At 37.0% G+C, this 24,993-nt stretch overlaps 2 protein-coding genes across 2 annotated transcripts in view; one reads left to right on the top strand and one right to left on the bottom strand.

Moving 5' to 3' along the window:
• The window catches only part of LOC137040007 (SLAM family member 9-like), a 228,083-nt gene extending 203,326 nt beyond the window's left edge, over nt 1-24,757 (bottom strand). The window contains exons 1-3 of the mRNA XM_067415411.1: nt 24,677-24,757; nt 23,087-23,413; nt 22,592-22,888 (exon numbers count right to left, since the gene is read on the bottom strand). Coding sequence (XP_067271512.1) covers nt 22,592-22,888; nt 23,087-23,413; nt 24,677-24,710 — 658 coding nt within the window. The 5' untranslated portion in view covers nt 24,711-24,757. The remainder of the gene's footprint in view (nt 1-22,591; nt 22,889-23,086; nt 23,414-24,676) is intronic.
• LOC137040017 (uncharacterized) lies at nt 10,602-17,413 on the top strand. Its single transcript, XM_067415426.1, has 5 exons — nt 10,602-10,778; nt 15,250-15,645; nt 15,781-15,843; nt 16,549-16,652; nt 17,202-17,413. The coding sequence occupies exons 1-4, from the start codon at nt 10,718-10,720 to the stop codon at nt 16,647-16,649; spliced, it is 621 nt and encodes a 206-aa protein (XP_067271527.1). The 5' UTR covers nt 10,602-10,717; the 3' UTR covers nt 16,650-16,652; nt 17,202-17,413.
• Nucleotides 24,758-24,993: the final 236 nt, after the last annotated feature.

Below are 24,993 nucleotides of genomic sequence, written 5' to 3'. Positions count from 1 at the left end.
GTGCACAAGAGTGTTAAACCATATATATATATATATATATATATATATATATATATATATATATATATATATATATATATACATACATACAGCCATTCCGTCTGTGAGGCAACTGATGAAAAAAGGGGTCTTTTTGGTGCTGTTGTTATTGCAAAAATGACATAAATATATATTCTTCAAACATTCTTGAGTCTTGTCTTGCCTCTATACAATCTTTAAAATATCTGACTGTAATTTAGTGACTGCATATACTGATTCCATATTTATTTTACCTGATAATGAACTAATTAGTTAAACTTAAGGAGGTTAATCAACATACAGTATTTTATTAATAAATACTGTATTTATTTTATTATATACAGTAAGATTTTTAAGGTACTCAACTTTTTTTAAAGATTGATATACATTTTAAAATTTTATTTTGTGTAAATTAATGTTTAAATTTAAAATTGTGATTCAAAGCAGGTATTACACACTTTGTAATTAACCTCTGATGCATTTTGAATTAAAACAAATCACATAAAATATACTCCTGAGATTAAATATCTTGATACTATCTAGGCTACTAACTAAACCACCTGGGTCGTAGAACTGAGGTCCTAAAGCTGCAGCACACCGCTATATCATCCAGTTCTGTAGGTGGTGCTGTCACAAAAAACGAGGGTCCTAGAATTGCGGTCCTGAAACTGGGGTCCTGAAACTGCAGCCTCCGGTTGTGCAGGAATATACTACTGCTTCGCATGCCTACAGGTGACGTCATGGAAACTACGTCCTTTTTTCTTTTCTTTTTATAGTCTATGATAAAATCATAATCCGGCGTGAGTCCCCCTCGATTGAAATTTCTCACAGTTTACTGATAGGATCTTTGCATCCTAGCCACGAGTTCACATCAAAGAGATAATTCTGACTTTTGTGGTCAGAATTTTCACCCATTTCAGACATGCTTCTGAGCCACATAAACAGCCACATGGTACAGTCACAGTGGCATTGCTCCATGCTTTTTGAACGTTTAAGTAAAATTATTACATTTTTCCAGTATCCTAAACTTTTTGTTTATTCATTTTTTATTTTTTTTTGGCTCATAATTCTGAGTCACAGATGTCATAGGCTAGCTGACAGTTCCTTATTGCGCTCTCATAAAGTCCCTGAATTTACATTTTCGGATAAGAAGAACATGAAGCGTTTCATTATTTTCTTGGGAGTTTCCTAGTTTGTTCTTGACCAAGGTAACACATTGCATTGTTTTGTTATTAATATATATACAATCTCTTAAGCAGTTTCATTCTGTGTCAGCTCTAACTGCTTTACGTTCGAGAGAAATTTATTTTATCATACTATTTTTATTTCGCTTGCATTGTGTTGTCCTTGTGTATGGTAAAACATTAGTTAGTTACAAACCCTCTCGGAATGATTAATGTGGCGATGTTTTTTTAGGTCAATGATCAAGTGAAATGTGTCTGATTTAGGCATGAAGCCTCTCAGAGGGTCGGGACCGAGAGCATCGGGACTTTCCCAGTGCAGTGAAGTCAGATTGTGCTAAACTGTAGTTGAGTTTTCGGTAGTTTTATCAAATGGTTTAAAAAGCCTCAGACCACATGAATATGATGGTAGATGCTCAATCTGATTCTCAATCTCAGTTCGGCAACGGATGATGTCACCCATTCAAATGGGAAGCGTAAGGCTTTCTTTTGTTCTCAGAGCACGTTGTGTGAGAATAAGGTAAGATTATTTGCTTTAGTGATCTTATTTTAAATTACATGAACTGTAAAATGTGAGTGAGCGTCTGGATGTCACATATCATCATATCTATTGTTTTTATTGCTCTCTAAGCATTATCTTATAATTTGTGAACCAATCGTTTTCTTTATGATTCTATGTAGCGGGTCATTCCTAGCATTCGGTGCCATTTGAGTCCCCATGACATAATATGGTATATTTTGAGTAAAAATTGGCTAATAATTGTATTTAAAGGGTCATCTTACACAGTTAATCCCCCTTTACCATAGAACACAATTATAAGTACCCAGGATTAATTAATTAAAAATAATTACTTTGATTTTAGTGCAAGTATGCTAAACTGCCATGTCCCCAAGTAAGTTTGCCTAACTTCAGACACAAATATAAGTAATAAAAATCAAACAAATTCCAAATTTTTCAATATTGTTGTATATTCTTATTTATAATATTCCTCACCAATATATATTTTTTGTTATTAAAACATATTTAATGCTTAAAGTCTTTAAAATATGTTGTGTCCCTGAACTGAATGTCCCCCCTGTTACTCTGATGGAAAATCCATCTGAACACACCCCTTAACCGTCCCTCTAATCACATGCCTCTCAGGAAGTAAAATAACTTTTGGCAGCAAAATATCCACAAGAATCAAAGCAAGTCTCTCTCCTTAATTTACTCTTTTTTTCAATGTATTAGAACGATTTATTGATGTGGTAAAGCATAACATGTCCACCCTGTTATGCTTATTTATAGTGGAAACTGATAATTGATTGTAATTTTGAAAATATGGTTAATAAACATGTTAAAAATCTTCCTCAGTGATCACTGCACACTAGCTTGTTGTTCATCACGTAAGTAGCAGTGGCTAACTTTAGAATAAAATGTCCCTCCTGTTACTGTCCACCCTGTTACTGTTTTGCACAGTAACAGGGTGGACATATTGTAACAGAGTGGACATAATACCTAGATAAATAAGTGTTTATAGCATTTATTTGTAATTATAATCATTTTATATGGAATTTATTTGTTAAGAGGTCCGTCCAGCTTGAGAAGACAGTGTGGAATTTCCTAGAACAACACATGGGATGCTGATCTGTTCAGTAGTATGTTGGAGTAAGTGCACCCTTAAAAATAAAGGTGCCAGGAAGAACCAAACATGGGCTTAGTGATGCCATAGGAGAACTATTTTTGGTTCCCCCAAAGAACCGTTTTGTGAAAGGTTCTTTAAAGAACCATCTTTTTCTAACCATTTTATAGTCTAAAGAACCTTTTTGCACTACAAAGAACCTTTTGTGCAATGGAAAGGTTCTTTGGATATTAAAGGTTCTTCATAGAACCATACACCCTGCCAAAGAACCATTTAAGAACCTTTATTTTTAAGAGTGTAGTAACAGTAAGATGCTGTTACGTTAACTGTTACTTTTACTGTTTTCTTTTAGATTAGACAATTGTGAATGGTTGATGTTGTTCATGTTTCTTTCTTCTTCAAGAGATAGCAGGGTTAATTAGTTGATTTGTGGTGTGATGTCCTGTTGTTCAGTGGCGTGATGTCCACCCTGTTACCTCCTGTCCACCCTGTTTCTCCTCTGTCCACCCTGTTACCTCTGGGTTTTTTTATGTTAATTAAATAATTTCAACAAATTTTATGCATATCTTGGTGGTTACTTGTAGAAAATTAAATGGCACAATTAAATTATTTAAAATGGGGACAAAATTCCAATGAAATTTATTTTTATTCTAAAAGAAATATGTTGAAATTACCATTGTGCCTTAAAAAAAAAAACTCTTTTCTCAAGATAATGCTTGTTTATGAACACGTTGTTAAAAAATTTGCAGGGTAGAGTGAGGGACATTTTAGCTCTTAGAATATATAAATATTACAATAATTATGCATTTAAAACACGTATTAATTGAGATGAGAATGTCCGGTAACAGGGTGGACATTTGGCCTTTGCATGTGTGAAGAATTTGGTCAAAATTATTAAACAATAATATCCTGAGCTGGACCAATATATTTTTATTGTAGTGTAACAAGCCAATTTTCAGATAAAATTATAAAATCATGGAAATTTAAACATTTTTTAATAGAAAGTTACCAAGCTGAAATGGCACCGAATAGTAAGAATGACCCTAGCAACAACAAAAAAGTTTTTTTTTTTTCACGTACCATCAACATGTTTGCAGTAGAGAGTTAATAATGACGGCTTTTTTTTTAAAGAGGCAGGAAGAGAAGACTCCGTTACAGACTCGATTACAACAGATCAACAGAGCAGCTCAGCTACATCTGATGAAATGATGGCACGCGGTTTTTTGCTCATTCTGCTTTTGCTCACTGCTGGTAAGACGTTTTTGATTTTGTATATAACGCATTTTGTAGTTTTATTTAACATCATCTTCTAACATTGTATCTTAGTTGTATTGTATTGATCTCTGTTTTACATTATATTAGAACAGTGACTCCTATAAAGTGCCACTATGTTCCTTGTTGTTTATTTTTGGATGGTATTCATTAATTTTTTCCTATTGTGGAAATTATGTTCTGTCAGATTTTGCTTTAGAACAGGTAGTACAGTTCAACTGCTCATCAAATTATGCTACCAGCATCATATCCAACCCTCTCGTCATGTGATTTTCGTGGACTTCAGATATATAAGAATAGAAACGCTTGCACATTCCAAAAATCCTGTCTTCCGTCCTGTATAATATTATGGCATGAAAAGTAAATGTTTCACCGTGAATTACACATTCTGCGAACAATGATACCGGATGAAGTACTTGGCAGACATCCATTATCTACCCGAACACATGTAGGAACACTTGAAGAGTACATGAATCATATCCTCTAACAGTCTCAGAAAATATAAATGAATTCAGAATAATCACAGATTAGTATGTGAATATAAAATTAATATTAAGATGGATATATAAGAAGAATGCATGCATAAATTAATTTAAAAATAACATTGATAAGTAATGAATCATAAATGAATATGTGATAAAAATGCATTATATGAATTAAAAAATTACCATAAACATTGCCATTTTGCATACACCAACTTGTATGTAAGTTAAGGGCACTCGCGTCATGCTCACTATAGCTTCACGAGGAAAGAGACCTGCAGGTTATTGTGTTAAAAAATCCATCGCAAACAAGTGTAATGTCAAATTTTGTCTGTCCTTTCCTCCATGTTGTCCTTGTAGTGTCCACTTTGGTTTGTAGTCCTGCGTGAGGATGTAGTCCTCAGAGAGGAAAATAAAGTATGATTGTATGCATGTTGTATGGTTTCCCTAGCCTGACAAGCCAGACCCACATCAAGATGTTTGGTCTGGAAACTCACCATTGACAGCTCAATCCGAGGGGCGGATAAACGGTTGTCTTTCAAACTCCCTCTGCACGCGATAGGATAGCGCTACAACCAACCAGAGCAACGAAGGTGAAGCAGAGCTTGTTGATAGATTAAACATTCGCCGTATCCGGTCGGCTAAACTCCGAACACATCTTCCCTTCTTAAGAATGACTTCAGTGCCGTTCTTTTCTCAGAGAAAAGCTTAACTCCAAGTCTTCCAGAGTCGCGGTCAAAGCTGATTCGAAAGACCGCCGTTCGCCAGTTTCTGTGTTTACTAGAAGCACGCAAACGCAACTCGGCCGTCGTCATTATGGCCCCGCCCACCGACTCTATACACGATGTGATTGGTCCGACAAGAGTTAGGGGATTACAGCTCAGAAGGGTATTGAGAGTTGCTAGACGACACTCACGGGCAGATTAAATTTGCTGCCGCTAGGGTGCGTCTAGATTTCTAAGCTATGGTTTCCCATCATGAGAAATAATGGCTGCTAAAGTCAGCAGGGGCAATCTGAATAGAAATAAAGATTGTGCGCTAATCATTCTTGGATGTGTCTGCACTATACAATTATATTATATACAGTAGTTATATATATAATACAGTTTTGGTATTTAGTATGATTACCCAGTTAGCCTACTACGAACAGCTTGCTGCTTTTAAAGGATTAGTTCACTTCAGAATGAAATTTTCCTGATAATTTACTCACCCCCATCTCATCTAAGTCAAAAAGAAATGAACTTTTTTGAGGAAAACATTCCAGGATTTTTATACACATAACCCAGATAGCCATTGGACGCTGTAACGGAACAGGGCCGCAAACGCAAAAACGATAGAGCCGGGTCTGGCTCGCATCTGCCTAATGTGCGATGTGGGAGTCCAAACGCACATCGGGCCGAAGCCGTTTCTGGTCTGTTTTTAGGGGTTGTTGCGGATATGTGCCAGCGCCGATCCAGCACCGCCTGATCATCCCGTTACAGATGCGTAACAAGTGCGTGAAACGATTCCCCCTGCCGGAGCTGTGCCGGATGTGTTACGATTCCGCTTAAATCACCACTGGATTGTTATAATAACCTATGCATAGGCCTACATTTTTCAGCCTTGGCTATAAATAAAAAGCTTGACTTTACTTGATAAAGGCTAGTTTCACTTGGAGCAATGCGTAGGCCTATAGGCTATAGCTGAAATAAATCGTTTTAATGATTAAAACGCATACTAAAACAACGTGAACAAAGTCAACAAACACAGAATTAATGACCACAAATTCAGATTTAATTATACAAAACAAACAACAAAGTAATGAACAAAGTCAACAATTAACAGATCAGTCAACAACAAACACATAATTATTGGATACAAAAAAACACCTATTGCTATGAACACAACGTGAAAAAAACAGTCTCTCCTGGCGCTCTCCTCTCCTGTCCGCCGAAAGGGCAAACCACCTGATTGCATGCCTCCATATTTCATCTTCTGTTGCCGTTGCTGCACCTGGAAAACAGCCTTAGGCTACTGATTAGGTTGAATGAGAAATTTGGATCAGTGCTAGGCCTACATGATGACAAAACAGGCAGACGTAGGCTATGTTGCATTTGCTTAAAATGAAGATAGCATCCTTCTAATTCGGCCTATATATAGTATACTTACTATATATATAATAATAATAATATTATATAAGTATTCTTCTATAACGGTTTGTGCATAAGTTGATGGAGCTGTAATAAAATAATAGCCTAATAATAAAAAAAACTGGTCATGTAAAACTGAATAAGACAAATTAACTATATGTAACCATTGAGGTTAAGACGTAGCCCCTAAAGAATAAGAAGAATAAACAGAAGGCATTATTGTTGGTGTATGCTGTTTTACGAAGACGTCAAAACTGGAAGAATTGAATCTCTCGCGATAGGTCATTCCAAAATGATAGCACTTGGTAGGTTTGTATATCCCATCCACCACATAGCCATCATTTTTATTGGAAGGAGACGTGTTATCCAAGCATTAATGGCAAGGAAAGCCCCTTAAGCAGCACGGATATGAGGTGTGTGTGTGTGTGTGTGTGTGTGTGTGTGTGTGTGTGTGTGTGTGTGTGTGTGTGTGTGTGTGTGTGTGTGTGTGTGTGTGTGTGTGTGTGTCAGATCTGCTTCAAGGTCTTCATGATAATGTAGCATTTCTGTATTTAGAATCCAGTATTACTGTAATCCTATTGTTTTTTATGAGTTTAATAAAGAACTCCGCCTCGTCTTCTCTCCAAACAAACCGAAACCTTCATCTGTAAAGAATGATCGACTTTTACGCGCGCCAGGTTGACGCATAGCAAGCAGAGAAGAGCGAAATGTTTGAATTTGCATGGTAACTCAAATGTTTTTATTTTATTTTTTATTTATTTATTTTTACCACTTTCGTTATTTTGGCTAGATATTTCGTTTTTTGGACATATTAACTGAATTTAGAAATGCTTTGGAAAAGAAACAATTGATTTTATAAAACAGTTTAATAAACACTTTTTTTTTTTTTTTAAATGAAGACAGCGTTTGGAGTGAGTGCCCCGAGTAGCTTGACTCGGGATTAGTTCCCCGAGTCCACAAATAAAAATAGACAGTTTATAGTTTATAATTATGTCTTGAACTCATCTGTATAGCTAAAAATGACAGAGTAGCTATTGTGAATTGTTTCATCTCTCTTAAAGGAAAAAGAAAAAAAATGAGAACGTCGGCGCTTTTATCGGCCGTGGGTTAAAGAAAACAGCCTACGAAATAGCGTTTAGGCCTAAACATTAACCTGTACTATTAATATTTTAATTTATATGTTGATTATGAAAAGTGAGCAGCATGAGTAAAATAAAATTTTGGAAAAAACGGGGACAATTTTAGTTTGACTGTCAATCTGATTGAAATACATACAAGTTTTATCTTCAAAAAGCAGAGACAGTTTTTTTTCTGTAGGCTATTTTCCTGGAGGCAACCAAAACCGGGGACTGTCTGGACATCCTAAGCTAAGATATCTTTTAAAATTCAGCACATTAGCGCAAATATATTAAAAAGTTAATTTGGTTATCCAATAACTGGGCCTATTCTGTGCTACACTCAAAGGCTATTTGTATAGCGCAGAGCAGATGCGGCTTTAACACAGACTCGTGTGCAAATAACAGCCTGTAACTGCTATCTACAAAGCAAACAGCATTTCACTTGCACGTTTAAGTAATACACAGTAAATTAGAATAAACACATACAAATAGATGTACATAATAAACACATACAAACTTACGTGTGATAGCCTAGCTCGTCAGATAAATCTGCGTTGACAGCTTGATTATTTTTGGCGCTTCCGATTGAAGTCCGTAGTACGGATGTGGGCCGTATCTGCAAGACGACAGTCAAGCGAGACCCAACGTTCACTTGGCGCTGTCGTAAAACGGACCTAAAACGAAGCTCAAACGGACCTGTGCTGTAACGGCCGTAGCATCACAAAATGTTACTGTATAGTTTTTAAAAACTGATAATATTGCTCAGCTGAATGACAATGCATTTATCTCATGCTCTAGATAGGAAAAAAAATGCAGATAGCCTAACCATGTTGTTTTGAAAATGTTTATTTCTTCACACAGTTTGAGAAAGTATTTCGGATGTGGTCCACATCATGCAGTCTCTGTCAAAACAGTGTTGGCTCAAATCCGTTTTGCAGATATGGGCCAGAGCAGTTTTTAGCCCTTTTTTAAATGCAGCCGGCTCAGATATGTATCACAGATTCGGGCCACACCAGTGTAGCCTATGTGAAAACAGTATCGGCTCAGATTCATATTGCAGATCTGGACCAAACCAGTGTCAGACACAGCTAATGTCTTTCGGTTACCTATGTAAAAAGTGAGCTGGGCCAGATCTGTAATATGATATGAATACTGAACTGATGGCAGTTAGAATGTTTAAGCTGAAACCTCTATCTGGCACGGATCTGGTTCACAATCAGAAAACGTCTCTAAGATAGAAACGGAGGCAAGGGGCTTAAAACGGATCCGGGCCAAATGTAATTGCTATCTGGGTAGCCTATAGGCTACTAAGTGCCAGGGCCCTCATTTATCAACAGTGCGTAGAAAATGTTCTTTATTTTGTCGTGTGACTGAAATTTAGAATGTGTCTAAGTACAAGAAAATCCGTATTTATCAAACGTGCGTACACAGTTCTTACGCACATGAGTAAGCAATCGTTGTTGATAAATCCCACATGTGCGTAAGTGCCATGATCGTTCACGTTCACAGTCATTAGCATTCAGAAACGCCTCCAAAGAACCATATGGTGACAACACATCCCTTTAAAAATCACAAGATTGTTTTTTTTTTCTGTCACCGCAATTATGGCAAAAAGAGGAACTTCACAAACACAAAATGAGTCAATCATTTTGACGTTGATGGCAATGACAATGACGACAATGACGTTTAACAACAACAACAAATTTGCAACACAAATTATTATTTGTCTAGCAGAGAACAGAATGAAACACTTTTCTATTTACATAATTAAATTTGTTGGTTTATGATGGTGCTTTTATGGCGATGTGGAAATCTGGCGATAGCATGCTAGCCCCATTTTATTTTGGCTAGTTGAGGATTTCAGTAAGGGAACTGTGGGTTGGGTCCAAGGAAATAATTGCATCTAACATTTGTCACAACTGTCTTTTTTAGGGTTAGAAACCAATCACGCATTGTGTTTAAAATGACTTTATATCTATATCTATATATATATCTATCCATCCATACATACATCCATCTATAGATAAAGATATAGTCATTTTAAAGACAATGCATAATTTTATATATAAATTTAGTGTCAAATAAATTTAGCACGATCATTCCCTTTACATGCTGTTTTATGTGTAGTATCGCTGTTCTACCACTAGTTTCTCTGCGTAAGCATGCTCAGAGCTGTTCTTATATTTACACACATTTCTACGTATAAGTACAAGTTGGTAAATCCCACACTTTGCGTGAAACTGTTCTTACGCACAGAACTGTGCGTAGGCACCCTTGATAAATGAGGGCCCAGGATCCCAAAATTGATCCATTATTCCTGCTGAAGCTTCACGTCTTTTCGCCTGTGTCCAGGAGTGACGCGCTGCTAAGATGACAACGGCCGACATTATGCTTCAAAAATGCTCTTCGCATGCCTACAGGTGACGTCATGGAAACGACGTCCTTTTTTCTTTTCTTTTTATAGTCTATGATAAAATCATAATCCGGCGTGAGTCCCCCTCGATTGAAATTTCTCACAGTTTACTGATAGGATCTTTGCATCCTAGCCACGAGTTCACATCAGAGAGATAATTCTGACTTTTGTGGTCGAATTTCTTAAAAGTATAATTAGCCTAAGCATATATTTATTACCAATGTACTTCTAGTATACTTTTTATAAAAATATTAAAAGTATGCTTGTGTTTAGCATATTTCTTAAAAGTATATTTTACTTATTTTTAAATTTTTATTTTTCTCTCTCTCTCTCTCTCTCTCACTCTCTTTCTCTCTCTCTCTCTCTCTCTGCGTCTCTGCGTTTCAAATAGGCTAAAGCATCAGTAAAGGAATCTCTTTTCTTGCGGGAGGATTTTTATTTGTTAAAACAAGGAAGCAAAAGCTCAGATTATTGCTGTTATCATGGGTGTAGCTGTTACTATAGTATATTCCGTGTTCGCTGTGTCTGTGTGTCTTGTTTATGGTAAGTCACTTTTTATATTTTCGAACAGTTTTGTTTCCCATAAACTTGTAGCCTATTTCCTACGCATTGTCTTCAATTTTACCCTCTGTTTTAAATACTTTCGTGTAATTTATTATAGGGGTAGGCCTATTAATTAGAATGATTGTCACACTCAAAAAAATGAAATAAAATAGAGGACCAGATTTTGTTTTGACCACCAGGGCTTGACTTACGCCAGGAGGACTCTAATCGCATCTCTTATTGGTCTAGGACCCATAGATATCCATAATAAAGGCTAGATGTCTCGAGCGCGCTGTTGGCCAGTGGAGGTCGCCGTCCGCAACTGGCGGCCATCTTGTCACAGGCAGCTCGCTCACTCGTAACAGTGTGTTTTAATGGTGCATGTACTTTTAAATAACCATAACTTGCTCAATTTTCAACCGATTTTCAAACTGTTTCGTTTGTTATAAATGTCAGAGATGTAGTTATGACACTACATACTTATGAATAATTATAACCATGGACTTCAATATGAAAGTAACATTGAACAGAACAGATAGATGCAATGACTATACGCACACACACACACACACACACACAAGGTATTTATGTTAAATCAATATATAGGCTACTAAAACTGTGTACCGAATGGCAACATGAGAAATTATATATATTTATACACATATACAGCTCTGAATATATATATATATATATATATATATATATACTTTTATAATAAGGTAGGGATGGCTCGATACCACAATTTTGGATTCGGTACGGTACCACAATCTAATACCGAAGTACCGATATTAAATCGATACCACAAGGTCTGATATTAGCGCGGGTATATTGCACGCGAATGAGAACAATTATGCAAGTTTTGAGTTTATAAAGTGGGAAATTACCACAAATGTTTCTTAGTAAATGAATCAGCAAAGCTTATCACATCAAATCAGTCATTTGAAAACTTTCTTGTGAGAAATAATTTCAGCAAAAATCTCTCAAAATTAGCAAATTGCTTCTGGTTTCAAAAGACATCGCACTCAGTGGCGATTTCTTTAAGACTGCAAGGGAAGCTCGGCTTCCCTTATAATGTCACAAAATTAATGGTCAAATATGTACTATTATATTAACATTGTATTGACTAAAAATGCGTTAGAAAACGTTTATCTCAAAGACGAGTTCGTTTACATATAGCAGGTCGGCTGACTCGATTTCCATCCCATACATTCCCGCAGCGTCACAGTGCATTTCCCTATTGAAGCCCAGCGTCCGTTGACTTCAATGGGGCTGCTTTGAACGGTTTTTTTCAGCGCTTCGAAACTAGACGGTCATTGGATAAACGCTGCGATTATGTCCCGCCCACGGACGCTCAGCGTCTCTGGGAGCGAATGGGGAGTGGGCTGGCCCGGACTCCGAGCTTCTGCGTGATGATTGGAGGGTCTGCATCTCCTTTTGACTGACAGCGATTCTGTACTATAAGGAATCACTGAAGCTATTCGCGCTCAGTCCCATCGCGAATTTCTCAAGTTCATTCGAAATAAAAACTTCTGCAACCTATTTCTTTGATATTTGCTTGGCGAAATTGCTTCATTTTCATCATACATTTCACACAATTATACACCACATTCCTTGTTTCAGTTTTACAGAGTTTAATATTTTTTTAGATCGTTCATTCATTCACAGGGTAAAAGACCATTTTCTTGAAAAGGAACGTAGGGCAGAATTTACTTTTAAATAAATAAGACAATTGGCCGAAAATGAGCTTCCCCTCTCTGACAGACCAGTAACTTAGCCGCCACTGATCGCACTACACTAAAGCAATCTGCATAATCCTATTCAACATTTCACGCTGGTCTCGGGATGGATAACGGAAATCATTTGAACATGCAAGTGATTTTATAGCATTTCGTAATAACAGTTACAGGAGATATGAGCTCATACGACACACACACACACACACACACACACACACACGCCTGTCACTTAGTCACGCTCGCACATTACACATTAAGTTTCCTTAAACAGTCAAATACACAGAGTTATGTACAAATGTCCGTCTTTAGTGAGTAAGTTATTCACATAAACACAGGCGGTTGTGTCTAACGGGAATATAAATAGTGCAATAGTACGCGTGCAAATATAATGAGATCTAAATGTCATTGGTTGAAACGAACGCTGGAGATTGTGATATTCGATCTTATGTTAGGCTGTGTGTGTGCGTTGATCAGTGTTAAAAGAAAATAAATGTCTAAATGAGATGGTTTGAATGATTCACTGACCTGTCGATCTCTTCAGAAGTCTTAAAGTCAGGATAGTGACAGATATGCTTCTTGGCTAGGTTTGATGGTTCTTCATCAGTTTTATAAGCAAAGTCATTACAAATGTCACTTCTACTCCTCTCTTTATTAATTCGTTTTGGGTATCTTGAGTGAGATTCAACTGCTTTATCCATTTTGTTCGTCTATGTTGTTGTCACATTTGCCGGTTGTTTCGGGTCAGTTTGGGTAGCGCGCTGCCATCTAGCGGTGAACTTCAGAACAGCAGCATATACCGAAATGTGCCAAATCATGATATCGTACCGTTTTAAATAAAATATATACCGGTATTTTTCCAGTACCGGTATATCGCGCATCCCTATAATAAGGTTAATCACTATTATAATAAAATAATTTGTTTTTGTTTTTTTATTTAAAAAAAACATGCAAACTAAGTTTATTTTAACTACACAAAAGATTGTCATAAAACCGTTATTGGTGTCAATAAACCTATATAATTGAACAGCTCGATTGTGGTCTCAGCCTTGATAACGTGCACGTAAGTTATAGCCGTGATACACAAGCTGCACGATTAAGTCGTTTATCGAAACGAAAAGCTGCAATTTCAACGTGTTATAGCATCCAGATTTGTAGCCATGTTAATAACGTTTGTAAGAAACCAAACCATTTGTAAATCCGTCAAGATTTCAGCGAGATAAGAGTATTTATGTTCGTACAGATCACTCATCTTACATCAGGTTCCACAGAGCCCGACAGAAAGCCTGCCTGTGACAAGATGGCCGCCGGTGATGCCGATGGTGACTCCGCCGTAAGACATCTAGCCCTTATTATGGATATCTATGGGTGCAGGGGCCAGATTTAAAGTCTTTTACAAACAGTAGCTGAAAAGGTATATATTGTTGCCAAGCCTGTGCTTTTCCTGAGAATTTTTGCTACTTTTACACTGTTGCCGCAGGTTGATATTTCCCGCTGCGTGTTTGACATGGTGTATAAATTATATTTTACTAAAATTCTAGTATTGAAATATTTTATTTTCTCCCAATGATAAAACTGTTAGATGTTAAGTTTTGTGAAGAAGGTTCACTGGTGAACCATGGAGCTGTGTTTGCTTTTCAGTTTGCATAACCTCTATCATATATATTTTTTAATCAGTATTGTAAAAAAAAGCTGTAGGCCTACATATCTCTAGAGTAGCTATTCAACATTGCCTATATATTTTCAGTTTCAGGGCCCTATCTTGCACCCAGCGCAAATGACTTTGTACACCGACGCATGTGTCATTCCTATTTTGCTCCCGCGCAAAGCTCGCTTTTCCCTCCACAGAAGCACGTCGCTAAACTAGTGAATGAACTTGCGCTCCCTGGGCGGTTCAGCGCAAAAAAGGAGTCGTGTTCCGGCGCAAACAATCCCTGGTGCTATTTTGCTGTTCCATTAAACAATTACGCCACTGACCAGAAAAAACCTAGTCTAAAGTCAGTGGCTTCTCTGTTTTTCACTCCCTTACGAAAGGAAAATATATTTACCAATATATTACTTGAAATATATTTTAATATATTGTAAATATATGGAATAATATTTTGATGGTATTGTAAAATATATTATATATTCATGTAATATAGCCTATTGCAAAATATAAAAATGATTGCCGCTTTCAATATATTGCAATATATTGAAAAATATTGCCTAATGTATTGCACGAAATTTTCCAATATACTGCAATATATTTTTGTTTCGTAAGGGCTGCTCTTACAAGAACATCAGTCTCCTCGCCTGTGAACCGCTCCTGGCGTGCGCCTGGTAAATACGCCATAATAATAGCGACCCATAACGGAACGTGCGCCTCTGCTTTTAAAGGGAATGTTGGATGACGCTCTGATTGGTTTATTCACGTTACGCCCAAACCACACCTATGAATAATGAAGCTACTTCAGACCAACCCATTTTAGATTTGCGCCGGCCGCAAGAGCCATTTATCCCGCCGGGAAAATAGCAACAGCGCCAAGACCCGCCCACAAAGTTACTTGCACTTCGCGCTTTCTTTGACACTTGCGTTTCAGATCGTTAAAATAGGGCCCTCAGTTTTAATAAGCTTATCAGGCTTGCTTTATATATTTTGTCGTTGTTCACCTGATTTCTCATAATTCAACACATTGCTGTGGATTCAAATTCCTTGTCAACGATACACATGAGTTATTCTTTATTTGTGTCTTCAGGTGTGTTTGGTGATGAGGTGACAGTGTCAGTGATGGAGGGAGAGTCAGTCACTCTAAAAACTGGTGTTACTAAACAACAACATCAACCAATGTGGTGGTATTTTAACAACACTCTCATAGCTCTGATCAATGGAGCGGCCAGCAAGAGTTGTCTGTATGATGGAGAAGGAGGGATATTCAGAGGCAGACTGGATGTGGACTATAAGAGCGGATCTCTGACCATTACAGATGTCAGACCTGAACACACTGGACGTTATGAAGCACATTTCATCCAAAGTAAGAGCTCAGGAACCAGCCAAAGCTTGAACAGAAACAGCACGTGTGACGGCACAAAAGTTATTCGAAAAATGAGCAACATTGGCGACACCATAAAAACATTCAGTGTTTCCGTCAGCGGTGAGTCGGTCACTTGTGATGGTTTGAATGTCTGAATGTCATCAGACCAGTTTATTTCCTCTTTCCTTGTATATAAAACCTGCTTCAGAACAGGTTTACTCCATTTATTTACTAATGTTCCCTTGTATTTTTCAGCTGCTCTGTCTGTTACTGAGAAAACTTTTCAAGACTTGAACAACGAGGAAGAGTGGTACTGGAGTATGTTTTCTCCTTCCTTCCTTTTTTATTTATAATCATCTGTAAAAAGTTGAGGTGTTTGTGCTGTGTTTGGTTTTCTGTGCATTATGGCCAAACATCTCCACTGTAGTCTCGTCTGTCCAAAGGACATTGTTCCAGAAGTCTTGATGTTTGTTCAGATCCAGCTAAGCCGTGCTGCCATGTTGTGTTTAGAGAGAAGAGACATTCTCCCAGCAACCCTTCCAAACATGCCATACTTGTCCCGTCTCCTTCTAATTGAACTGCCATTATCTTAGCATTGAACATGTTAACTAAGGCCTGTAGAGTCTCTAAGATCATTGCCGATGGCTTTCCTCTATGGCGTTGTGTTAACACACACATGAATGCTCCAGACTAGCGAAATGACAAAACTTCTGATTTTTAATGAGTTAGTCACACTTGCTGATGATCAATTAATCAAAGTCATTTCATTAGCAGCGCCTGACTGCTGCTCACCCTATTAAATCATATAGAAGCAGTGAGGGTGTACTCAGTTTATCACCTATGGATCAATTTTGGACAAGTTATGGTTAAATGTGTCATGTGTTGTTGTATTTACCTCGTGTTAAGACCTACTAATGTAAATCAGAGAATTCAATGAGAGTGTGTTTTCCTTTTCACATGACTGGATGTACAGTTACTGTCAGATTCACTCACACTAATGACTGTCTGTCTTTATCTGTTCAGGTCAGTCTTCAGGGCTCATAGCTGGAGTAGTTGCTGCTGTTGTTCTGCTGGTGTTCGTATCTGTAGCTGGTGTTATTTACTATCTCCACAAGCGCTCTTAAAGGGTAAGTATCTCATACAGTTACTGTAGTAAGTGGAAAACCTCATCTTTATTAGGCATGTGTTTAATTGTGTGTCATTTTTTATAGCAAACATGGATAAAAACAAGCCTGAGCATCTGTTGAAAGTCTAAACATGAGCAAAGTCTCTTTGTAGAAGATTTTCATACAAAAAAGAGTTATTTATATGTTTTGCTATAATAAGCCATTTTTAAATATAATTTTCTTTGTGCCATACATTTTAATAATCAAGTGATATTTTTGAATTAACAAAGAGTGTAAAATCAGATGGTATAGTTGACACAGATCTACTCTCAATATTATCCAGTTAGTCTGAGGTTACATGAAGAGACTGAGACTCATATATCTGTATATTTATATTTCCACTGACTGAGTAGAAATTGTATATATTGTTATATATTTTATTTTATATATAGTCATAGAAACTGGGAAAAAAAACTTTTAAACTGAATATTATTACTTATTTCTGATGACAGATGTGTTGATTTCACTGCTAATTTCTCTTTCTTTATCTTGTTCATTGTTTTCTTACAGAAGGAGAAAGACAGATGTCATCTGTAGAGAATATGAGGTTCATAAAACAGTAGTTATGATAGTGGGAAGCATAGGGGTCCTATTTTAACGAGCTAAGCGAATGGTCTAAAGCACACGGCACAAGTGCACTTAGGTAGTTTAATGGCGGACAAAAACGGTGTGTGTGCCCGCCGCATGGTCTAAAAAGGTTGTGCCTATTCTCTTAAGCCATGGGTGTGGCAATAAACCAATCAGATTTTTTTTTTTTTTTCATTTTATTTGCGGATCTATTGACAGAAATGCTAATACACAACTATGTTTTTAGAGAGTATAAAGACCTTACGTAATGTACCGTTATGTTTTTATTACCTAAGAATGAGCCACACACACCGCGGGTCCCTTACAGTGAAATCGCCATTTTGCACTGTCATATTTCTACAGTTGCCCAAAACGGACAAACTAATTTACAGATCGCTAGTCACTCTCTGCTCTCTCCGACGACATTTTTGTCTTGTGTAGCTTCTCTATGTGCTTTGAAAGGAAGGGTTGAGCGGCAAACTCACCACTAGATGCTGCTAAAATTCACACACTGCACCTTTAAATAAGGAGGATTCATGGGTTGAGTTTCCCTCCACTATACCCACACACACTCTAAAACACTTTCAACCCATGTTCGGGTCAAATAATGGACAAACCCAACCATTGGTTTTAAATAATAATGATAGTGATGATACATTTCATTTATATAGTGTTTTTCTCAAACTCTAAGCACTTTACAATCAATAAACATACATACATCAAAAACAGATCACACATCATATACCACAGACAATCAGGGAATCTGACTGAAAAAATATACAAATATCTGACCAACAACCTGAACAGAATGAGAAGTAGGAATAAAAATATATCGAGTAAAAATATTAAAATATAGCTATTTTGTCACTGGTTATATAATCAAAATATTTTACAGTGACGAGAAAAAGAAAATGATATCAAATGTGTTTCTGATTTATGTTTTGTCGGCTGCATGAGGATACAGTTGGCTTGTCAATAGCTTCAAATATGCCTCTGGTCCATAACAAATGCATAAAGGCCTCCAGCTGGATATAAAATACTGCAAATAGACGGTAACAAACGTGACTTTAAACATTTGAGCGATGTGTTTTAACGACGGCATTAATACAGCATAGTCAACACATGGATAACTTTATAGTGATAGGAAAACATTATAATGTAACAATGGACGTAACCTGGAAAATGAAATCAATCAACCGCGGTTTTGTGAGCATTTGTTTGCGGTGTGTGTGTTCTTCTGAATTTATGTGTAAAGTGCGTGTATACAAGTGACATTCATGCATTTATTTATTTATGTATTTATTATTATTAATTTTTTATACAGCAGACAGTGTTTTTGTATGTGTCCAAGACAAATTTCCTTCGGGATAATAAAGGTCAATCAATTAATGTAGTAGGCCTAACGAATATACTTTAGGGAAATGTATCAGTTCCTCTTTACATGCTCTTTTATGAGTTCTCTGAATTCAGACATACTTCTTTTGTCACACACTGTTTTTCACCTAGTAGAGAAGTCGCTTTAAACTTCTGCTGTTCCAGAGGAAATTAAAGATCCTCTCCAATTTCATTTCATTCAGTTTATCTCTTTATTTGTTGTTAGAGTATAGTGTCTTTTATTGTGCCTTATATTAGCTGTATTATGTTATGATACATTGTATTCTTTGGTATAGTATTATTTGATTAAACCTATCATTGTTTTCTTTGGTAGAGGCTAAATGAGTAGACATATCAGTGGTACTTTTGTTAATGTGGGAGATTTGAGATTTATGCCCTGCTTTATCTGTGCTTTGACCACCACACTATTGTCGAGTATAAAACCTTACTACTTGTCTATAAATCTTTAAATAATGTAGAACCTTCGTACATGACAAAGCTACTCCACCCCTACACTCCTGCAAGAGGACGAACTACTAAGAGTTCACTCAAAGCAAGGAGAGTCTGCTTTCAGCCGTTATGTAGCCGCAGCTGAACCAGCTTCCTGAACAGATCAGATGTGCTCCAACAGTCGCCACATTCAAATCCAGACTCAAACACATCTGTGCATTTACTGAACGAGCTCTGAGTTACTGTACGTCCGACTGATTGCACTGTATTTTATTTGTGCATCCTCCTTTTTATTCTAAACTATTACAATATGCACTTCCATTCAAATGTTTTTTAATTGTTTTCTATTTGAATATATTGTAAAATGTGATTTATTCCTGTGATCAAAACTGAATTTTCAGCATCAGTCACATGACCCTTCAGAAATCATTCTAATGTGATGATTTGATGCTCAAGAATAATTATTATTATCAATGTTCAATAATACAGTTGTGTAAAACTTTTCTTTGATGAAGAAAGTTCAAAAGTACAGTATTTATTTTAAATAAATAAATAAATTATTTTAAATAAATAAATTTAGTCTTTTTTGTATTTATTTATTTTATTGTGTGGTTTGTGCATTTTCTTGCGTCTTTGGGCTGTGAGACTTGGACTGGGAATGGTGCGTTTCTATGGTAACACTATCAATGCATGAATAAATCTGCAGCAGTCAGGTGGTACGAAGCTCTCTGAAGATTCCTATGATTACGAGCTTTTTTACAAGATGAACAGTAACACTAGACTACTGATAAATGAATGCACCGTTAAACATTTTAAAATAATGCCAGTTGTGTTTTACCTTTGCTTTTGGTGTATTAACTTCCAAAGCCATAAAATACTGAAACGGTAGAATTTACAATAGTGCTCGATTTGTTTACATCATTTAATGCAGCATTAGGTATCATGAACTAACAATTGTTATTCTACAAAGTTAGTTTATGATATGTAATGCATAAGATCATTAAGATAATAAAATGATTTTGTATTAAAAACTAACATGAATTAACAATGAACAACAGTGAGTTGAACTAACATTCATTAAGATATACATATATCATATGTTGTTCATTGTTAGTTCATGTTACAATGAAACTCATATTAACACATTGAATACGGAATCTAGAACATTTTAAATGATTGCATGCAAATTAAATTGAAACTAGAAATAGAAAACTAAACTGACTGCATATTGAGCTGGGATTGAAGATTGTTTTATCATTAAACATTTACAAATCTCCTTTAAAAACCACATAATGACACCGGCTCGAGGAACCAAAGCAAAGATGAGGTCCAGACAGAACGAGTGACACCAACATGCATGACATGGTCTTAGAAAAGGTTTCATAAAACGAATATATATATATATATATATATATATATATATATATATATATATATATATATATATATATATATATATATATATATATATATATATATATATATATATATATATTTAGATAAAAATCCTCATGTTTGAAATGAAAGCTGAGCAGAACTGTGGCTTCAGCTTGATTGTGTTTAGTTTCTACAGCCACCTCCTTTTTTATAAATGTAAATTACGTATAGGTTATGCACATGACGTCACCGTCAGCTGGAGTGCCTGCGGTTACGCCCCACTGAGTGGCAGACAGATAGCATTGGTTTACAGTGTGAATTACGCAAAAAAAACACAAAACCAGGTCCATCATGAGGGTGGTTTGGAGGAGGCTTGGCCATGGACATCCCTGTGCCAGAAGGACTTGATAAATTTGTCATTTTCTCACTCTTTTCTGACTGCTGTCTGCTGCTTCTGATTGATGTTACATGGAAAAGCTGCTCATAACTGCTGCTCTGAGATCTGCAATCCTCGTAATCCTCTAAGAAAATAACAACAAGATATTATTTGTGAATAGGAGTTGTCAAAAGATCCTGTGTTTCCATTCTTGCACTTGTCAAATGATTATATGTTCAATGTATTTTCACTTTAGTGAGTAATGTAGCCAATTACAGACATGTTTGTTGAGTTCTTGAACGAAATGGCCAATCACAGTGCTGGATTTGAAATCACTCACCGCTCGAGTGTTTGTCCAGGTGAGTTTAGTTAACACACACGCGCGTACGCCTCTGTACGTGCAGACATTGAGAAAATAAGAGATTCATTGTATACCAGCTTCACCGCCGAACTTTGTGAGATTGTGTTTATTGAATGAGTGACAGCTTTCAGTGAAAATAGAGCATGCTCTTTGCTCGCTGTCTAGGTGATAAACAAATGATATGCTTTTGTTTTCCATTCTTGACAAGCGGCCACACACACTTCAACACACAGGCCATCTGCATGTACAAGCAGGATTCACTCTCTAAATTATGATGACTGACAGGGAGAAAAATGTATGTGTTGAAATCAGACTCATATAAATATATCAGGAAAACACAACTCCGCTGCATGTCATTATCCATTGGTCACTGAATCGTTGGTAAGTTGTAAGAAACACTATATATTTTTTACAGTCTGTGGTTTTCCTCTATTACCTCCAGCACACAGCAGCTCTTCTGCCACTCAGGCCTGTGGGATGTTCCTGTTCTGGCGGGGAAGTGATGCTGATGTATACCCTTTATTGTTATATTTTTGAGATTATATATTGTCAGAGTCTTGAACTCTCAAGTGTTGGCTTTCTAAATGTATGTCGGTTATCTGTCTATTCAGAATGACTTATGAGCAGAAGCTTTATTTTTTCTATTCGCCCCTTTCCATCAAAACAAGAAAAAGTCACTGATCAGAACTTTCACTTTCTCTCAGAAGTTATGTTAAGTTTATGAACAACTTTGACTCTTGTATTACACTTTTAAATGACCATTTAGGCCTATATATGATCAGTTTGAGGTGGCATTCAGTTCAATTCTACAGCGATTTATTGGCGTGAAAAATATTTTTACATTTTTATTTCTGGGGTTGCTGCATACAATCAGGCCAATACATCAAAATGAAACCAGCAACATAATAAAAATTAAGAAAGAATGAAAGAAATGTAAAATTGATGGCATTACAGAACAAACTGAAATAATCAAGAACAACATTCATAGTTTTGGCCACCAGATGGCCTCAGTTCACCAGATTCAGAGGACGAGCGTTTACAAACCAGTCCTGAGAGAATAAGCAAAGCTTCACAATCAATAAACAAGTAGCCCACTCATGCTTTTAAACTGAAATATATATCACTATATATTTATGACATCTGTTCCGTTTTAGCTCTTGTAGATCTGACGTCATTGGCCAGAAGAACAGCAGCAGCCGCAGCAGCCACGCCCATCAGCGCAGTGGCGACCAATCGGAGCACAGCTTCAGCAGAATCACAACTGTGGGCGTGGACTTCTGTGAAGATTTAGCAATCATGAATTGAATCGCGATTTTAAAAAGTTAACTTTAGTCTCTGTCGTAAACTCAAAAAGATATCTGCAAGTAAACAAATTAATTCAGTGAACAGCCGTACCTGCACATGTGTGACAGAGTTGAGTGATGTTGGGATGTCTGGTCTGGTTGCTGATGGGATTGTTCAGCACACAGCTGTAGGTGTTTTTATCCTGATATTCCACCTCCAGAGGTAGAGAGAGACTGATGCTGAGATCAGACACACTGATGCTGGACAATAAACTGTTTCCTTTGAACCAGGAGAGAGTCACATGACTCACATTCAACACCGAACACACCAGTGAACATGAGGAGGATGATGATGATGAAGAAGAACAGTGTGAAGAGTTACTGCTGATGACAGGAACAGGCAGACGAGCTGAGAAAGAGAGAAATGTGAGTAGTTCAAAAAGTGCTTATTGAAGTGTTAGTGAGCATCTTGTGATCTTCATTCCTCTCCATGAAAAAAGGGTTATTAATTATACATATGGATAAATTTCAGAGAGAATTTATTGATTATTGAAATTATTTAGTCATTTTTTAAAGCTAAAATCAGGTGAAACAACATTAAACTCACCATAGACAGTGAGACTGAAACTCTTGCTCAGATTTGTGATCATCTGTAGTTGATAATCTCCAGCATGTTCAGTTGAGATGTGTGTGATGGTCAGAGATCCAGTTTGATGATCCAGCTTCAGTCTGTCTCTGAATCTCCCGTCAGGATCATCATATACAGTGATTCTGTCCTCTGGTACATCGATCTCAGCTATTAAAGTGTTATTAGCTCCAAACATCCACATAATCAGATCATCATCATCTATATCAGTGAGATCAGAGTTTAGAGTGACTGAATCTCCCTCCATCACTGACACTGACTTCAGTCCGTCTGGATCAGCAAACACACCTGAAGAACAGAGTCACAGATTAATCATACAGTAGATCAGGTTTATAACTGTAATGATGAACAGCAGCTGACACAGGAGGATTGAGGATTAATAGTTTTTGAGGCGTTTTGTTCAGTTATCTGGCACTGTTAGCACACGGTGGGCGGAGCTACAGGAGTGCTCATCTCATCTTAATTCTGATTGGCTCCTTCAGTGCTTCTGCTCCGGAGAATGAAAGGTTATGGGAAGCCAAACTTAGCAAATCCAGTAAAGCGGCTGAAAACGTCTCACTAATGTTTCACAGAGATCCATATGTAGACTAAAACGCTCAGATGAACATCCCTTAAAGGAAGATTTTCATTTTCTCTCCTGTTATCATAAACCTCACGGTCAGACTTTCCTTTTTCACAAAAACAGCTTTAAAGAAACTGATGTTGAAAGTCGATAGATTGGAAGGTCCTTGTATGGGCCGTACGGGCTCTTCTCCCGGTAGGGTGCGCGCGCGTGACTAGAGCGAGAGAGGAAATGCACGCCCGTAAACACTCTCTCAGCTGCAGATCCAGTCGTCCGTGAACACTTCTGTCGTTATAGTCCGCGCCGCGCTCCACTTTATTCCTATGGGTGACGTCGAGCGACTTCAACGCTTCAGCACAGCATTCCGGGAAGGCAGCGCTGCATTTGAACCGATTTGAACGCAGAAATGACGGGAAGCTTCACAACATCGCTTCAGTCGCGTCGCAAAGTGGATCTCCACCGTCACTGCTGTCACAGGACTTCACCATATATCATTTTTTAGCTCCGCCCACACGATACGCCTCCAGCCGCTCGTTTTTTCCCAGAAAGACTCGGTACAGCCCATATTTCTTTTATAAATATAATAAAACTAAAGACTTTTCGGAGATATGAAGGATGCAATACTACTCTATAGGTACTCAAGATTGACATGAGATTGACTGAAACTGAGTGTTTCACCCCCCCCCCCCCCCTTTAAAACAGCCCTGACTTGTATTTGTCTATATGTCCATATAGTTCTCTCTACTATCAAAAGTGTCATTATAGTTTTCTTTAAAAAAGAAACCAGAAATTAGACAAAAAACAGTAAAATAAACTTCTGATTCATCAACAACAACAAAATCACTCAGTGTCGTTTTATTCATCTTGCATTAACGTTTCAGTTTGGTTTGAGCATCTTTCATCAATCTGATCTGATCCGGATCTGTTTTAAATCTCTGTATTAAAACTAAAGCAAGTGATGTGTTAAAATGAATATGTTTATAACTCACCAATCAGATGGCACAAGCAGAACAACACAAACATGTTCAGTTCAGACAGTCACACTAGTCTGTGAACACTTCAGAGATAACAGGACGGAGTTAAACTGAGATCGGGTCGCGTGCGATTCCTCCACCAATAATATTTAAGCACCACCCACTCCCTGCACACATACACACTCTCGCATGCGATGGTTTCAAATATTTTATTTTAAATACTATATTATATAATATATATATTTTTGCTGCAGCAATAGATTTCAGATGTTTTATCAATGTTTTGCTGATAAACATGTGGAATGGTCTTAGGATGGTCACTAAGGGTTTGA

The sequence above is a fragment of the Pseudorasbora parva genome, chromosome 14 (assembly GCF_024679245.1).
Source record: "Pseudorasbora parva isolate DD20220531a chromosome 14, ASM2467924v1, whole genome shotgun sequence".
Taxonomy (NCBI): domain Eukaryota; kingdom Metazoa; phylum Chordata; class Actinopteri; order Cypriniformes; family Gobionidae; genus Pseudorasbora; species Pseudorasbora parva.
The sequence above is the reverse complement of the archived record's forward strand: the minus strand, read 5'-3'. Positions and strand labels throughout refer to the sequence as shown.

Bases quoted from the DNA above. Each gene is read 5' to 3' on its own strand.
- LOC137040017 (XM_067415426.1), top strand. From the start codon at position 10,718: ATGGGTGTAGCTGTTACTATAGTATATTCCGTGTTCGCTGTGTCTGTG. The intron at 10,779-15,249 runs GTAAGTCACTTT...TTGTGTCTTCAG, and splicing joins GTCTGTGTGTCTTGTTTATG to GTGTGTTTGGTGATGAGGTG. The intron at 15,844-16,548 runs GTATGTTTTCTC...TTATCTGTTCAG, and splicing joins CGAGGAAGAGTGGTACTGGA to GTCAGTCTTCAGGGCTCATA.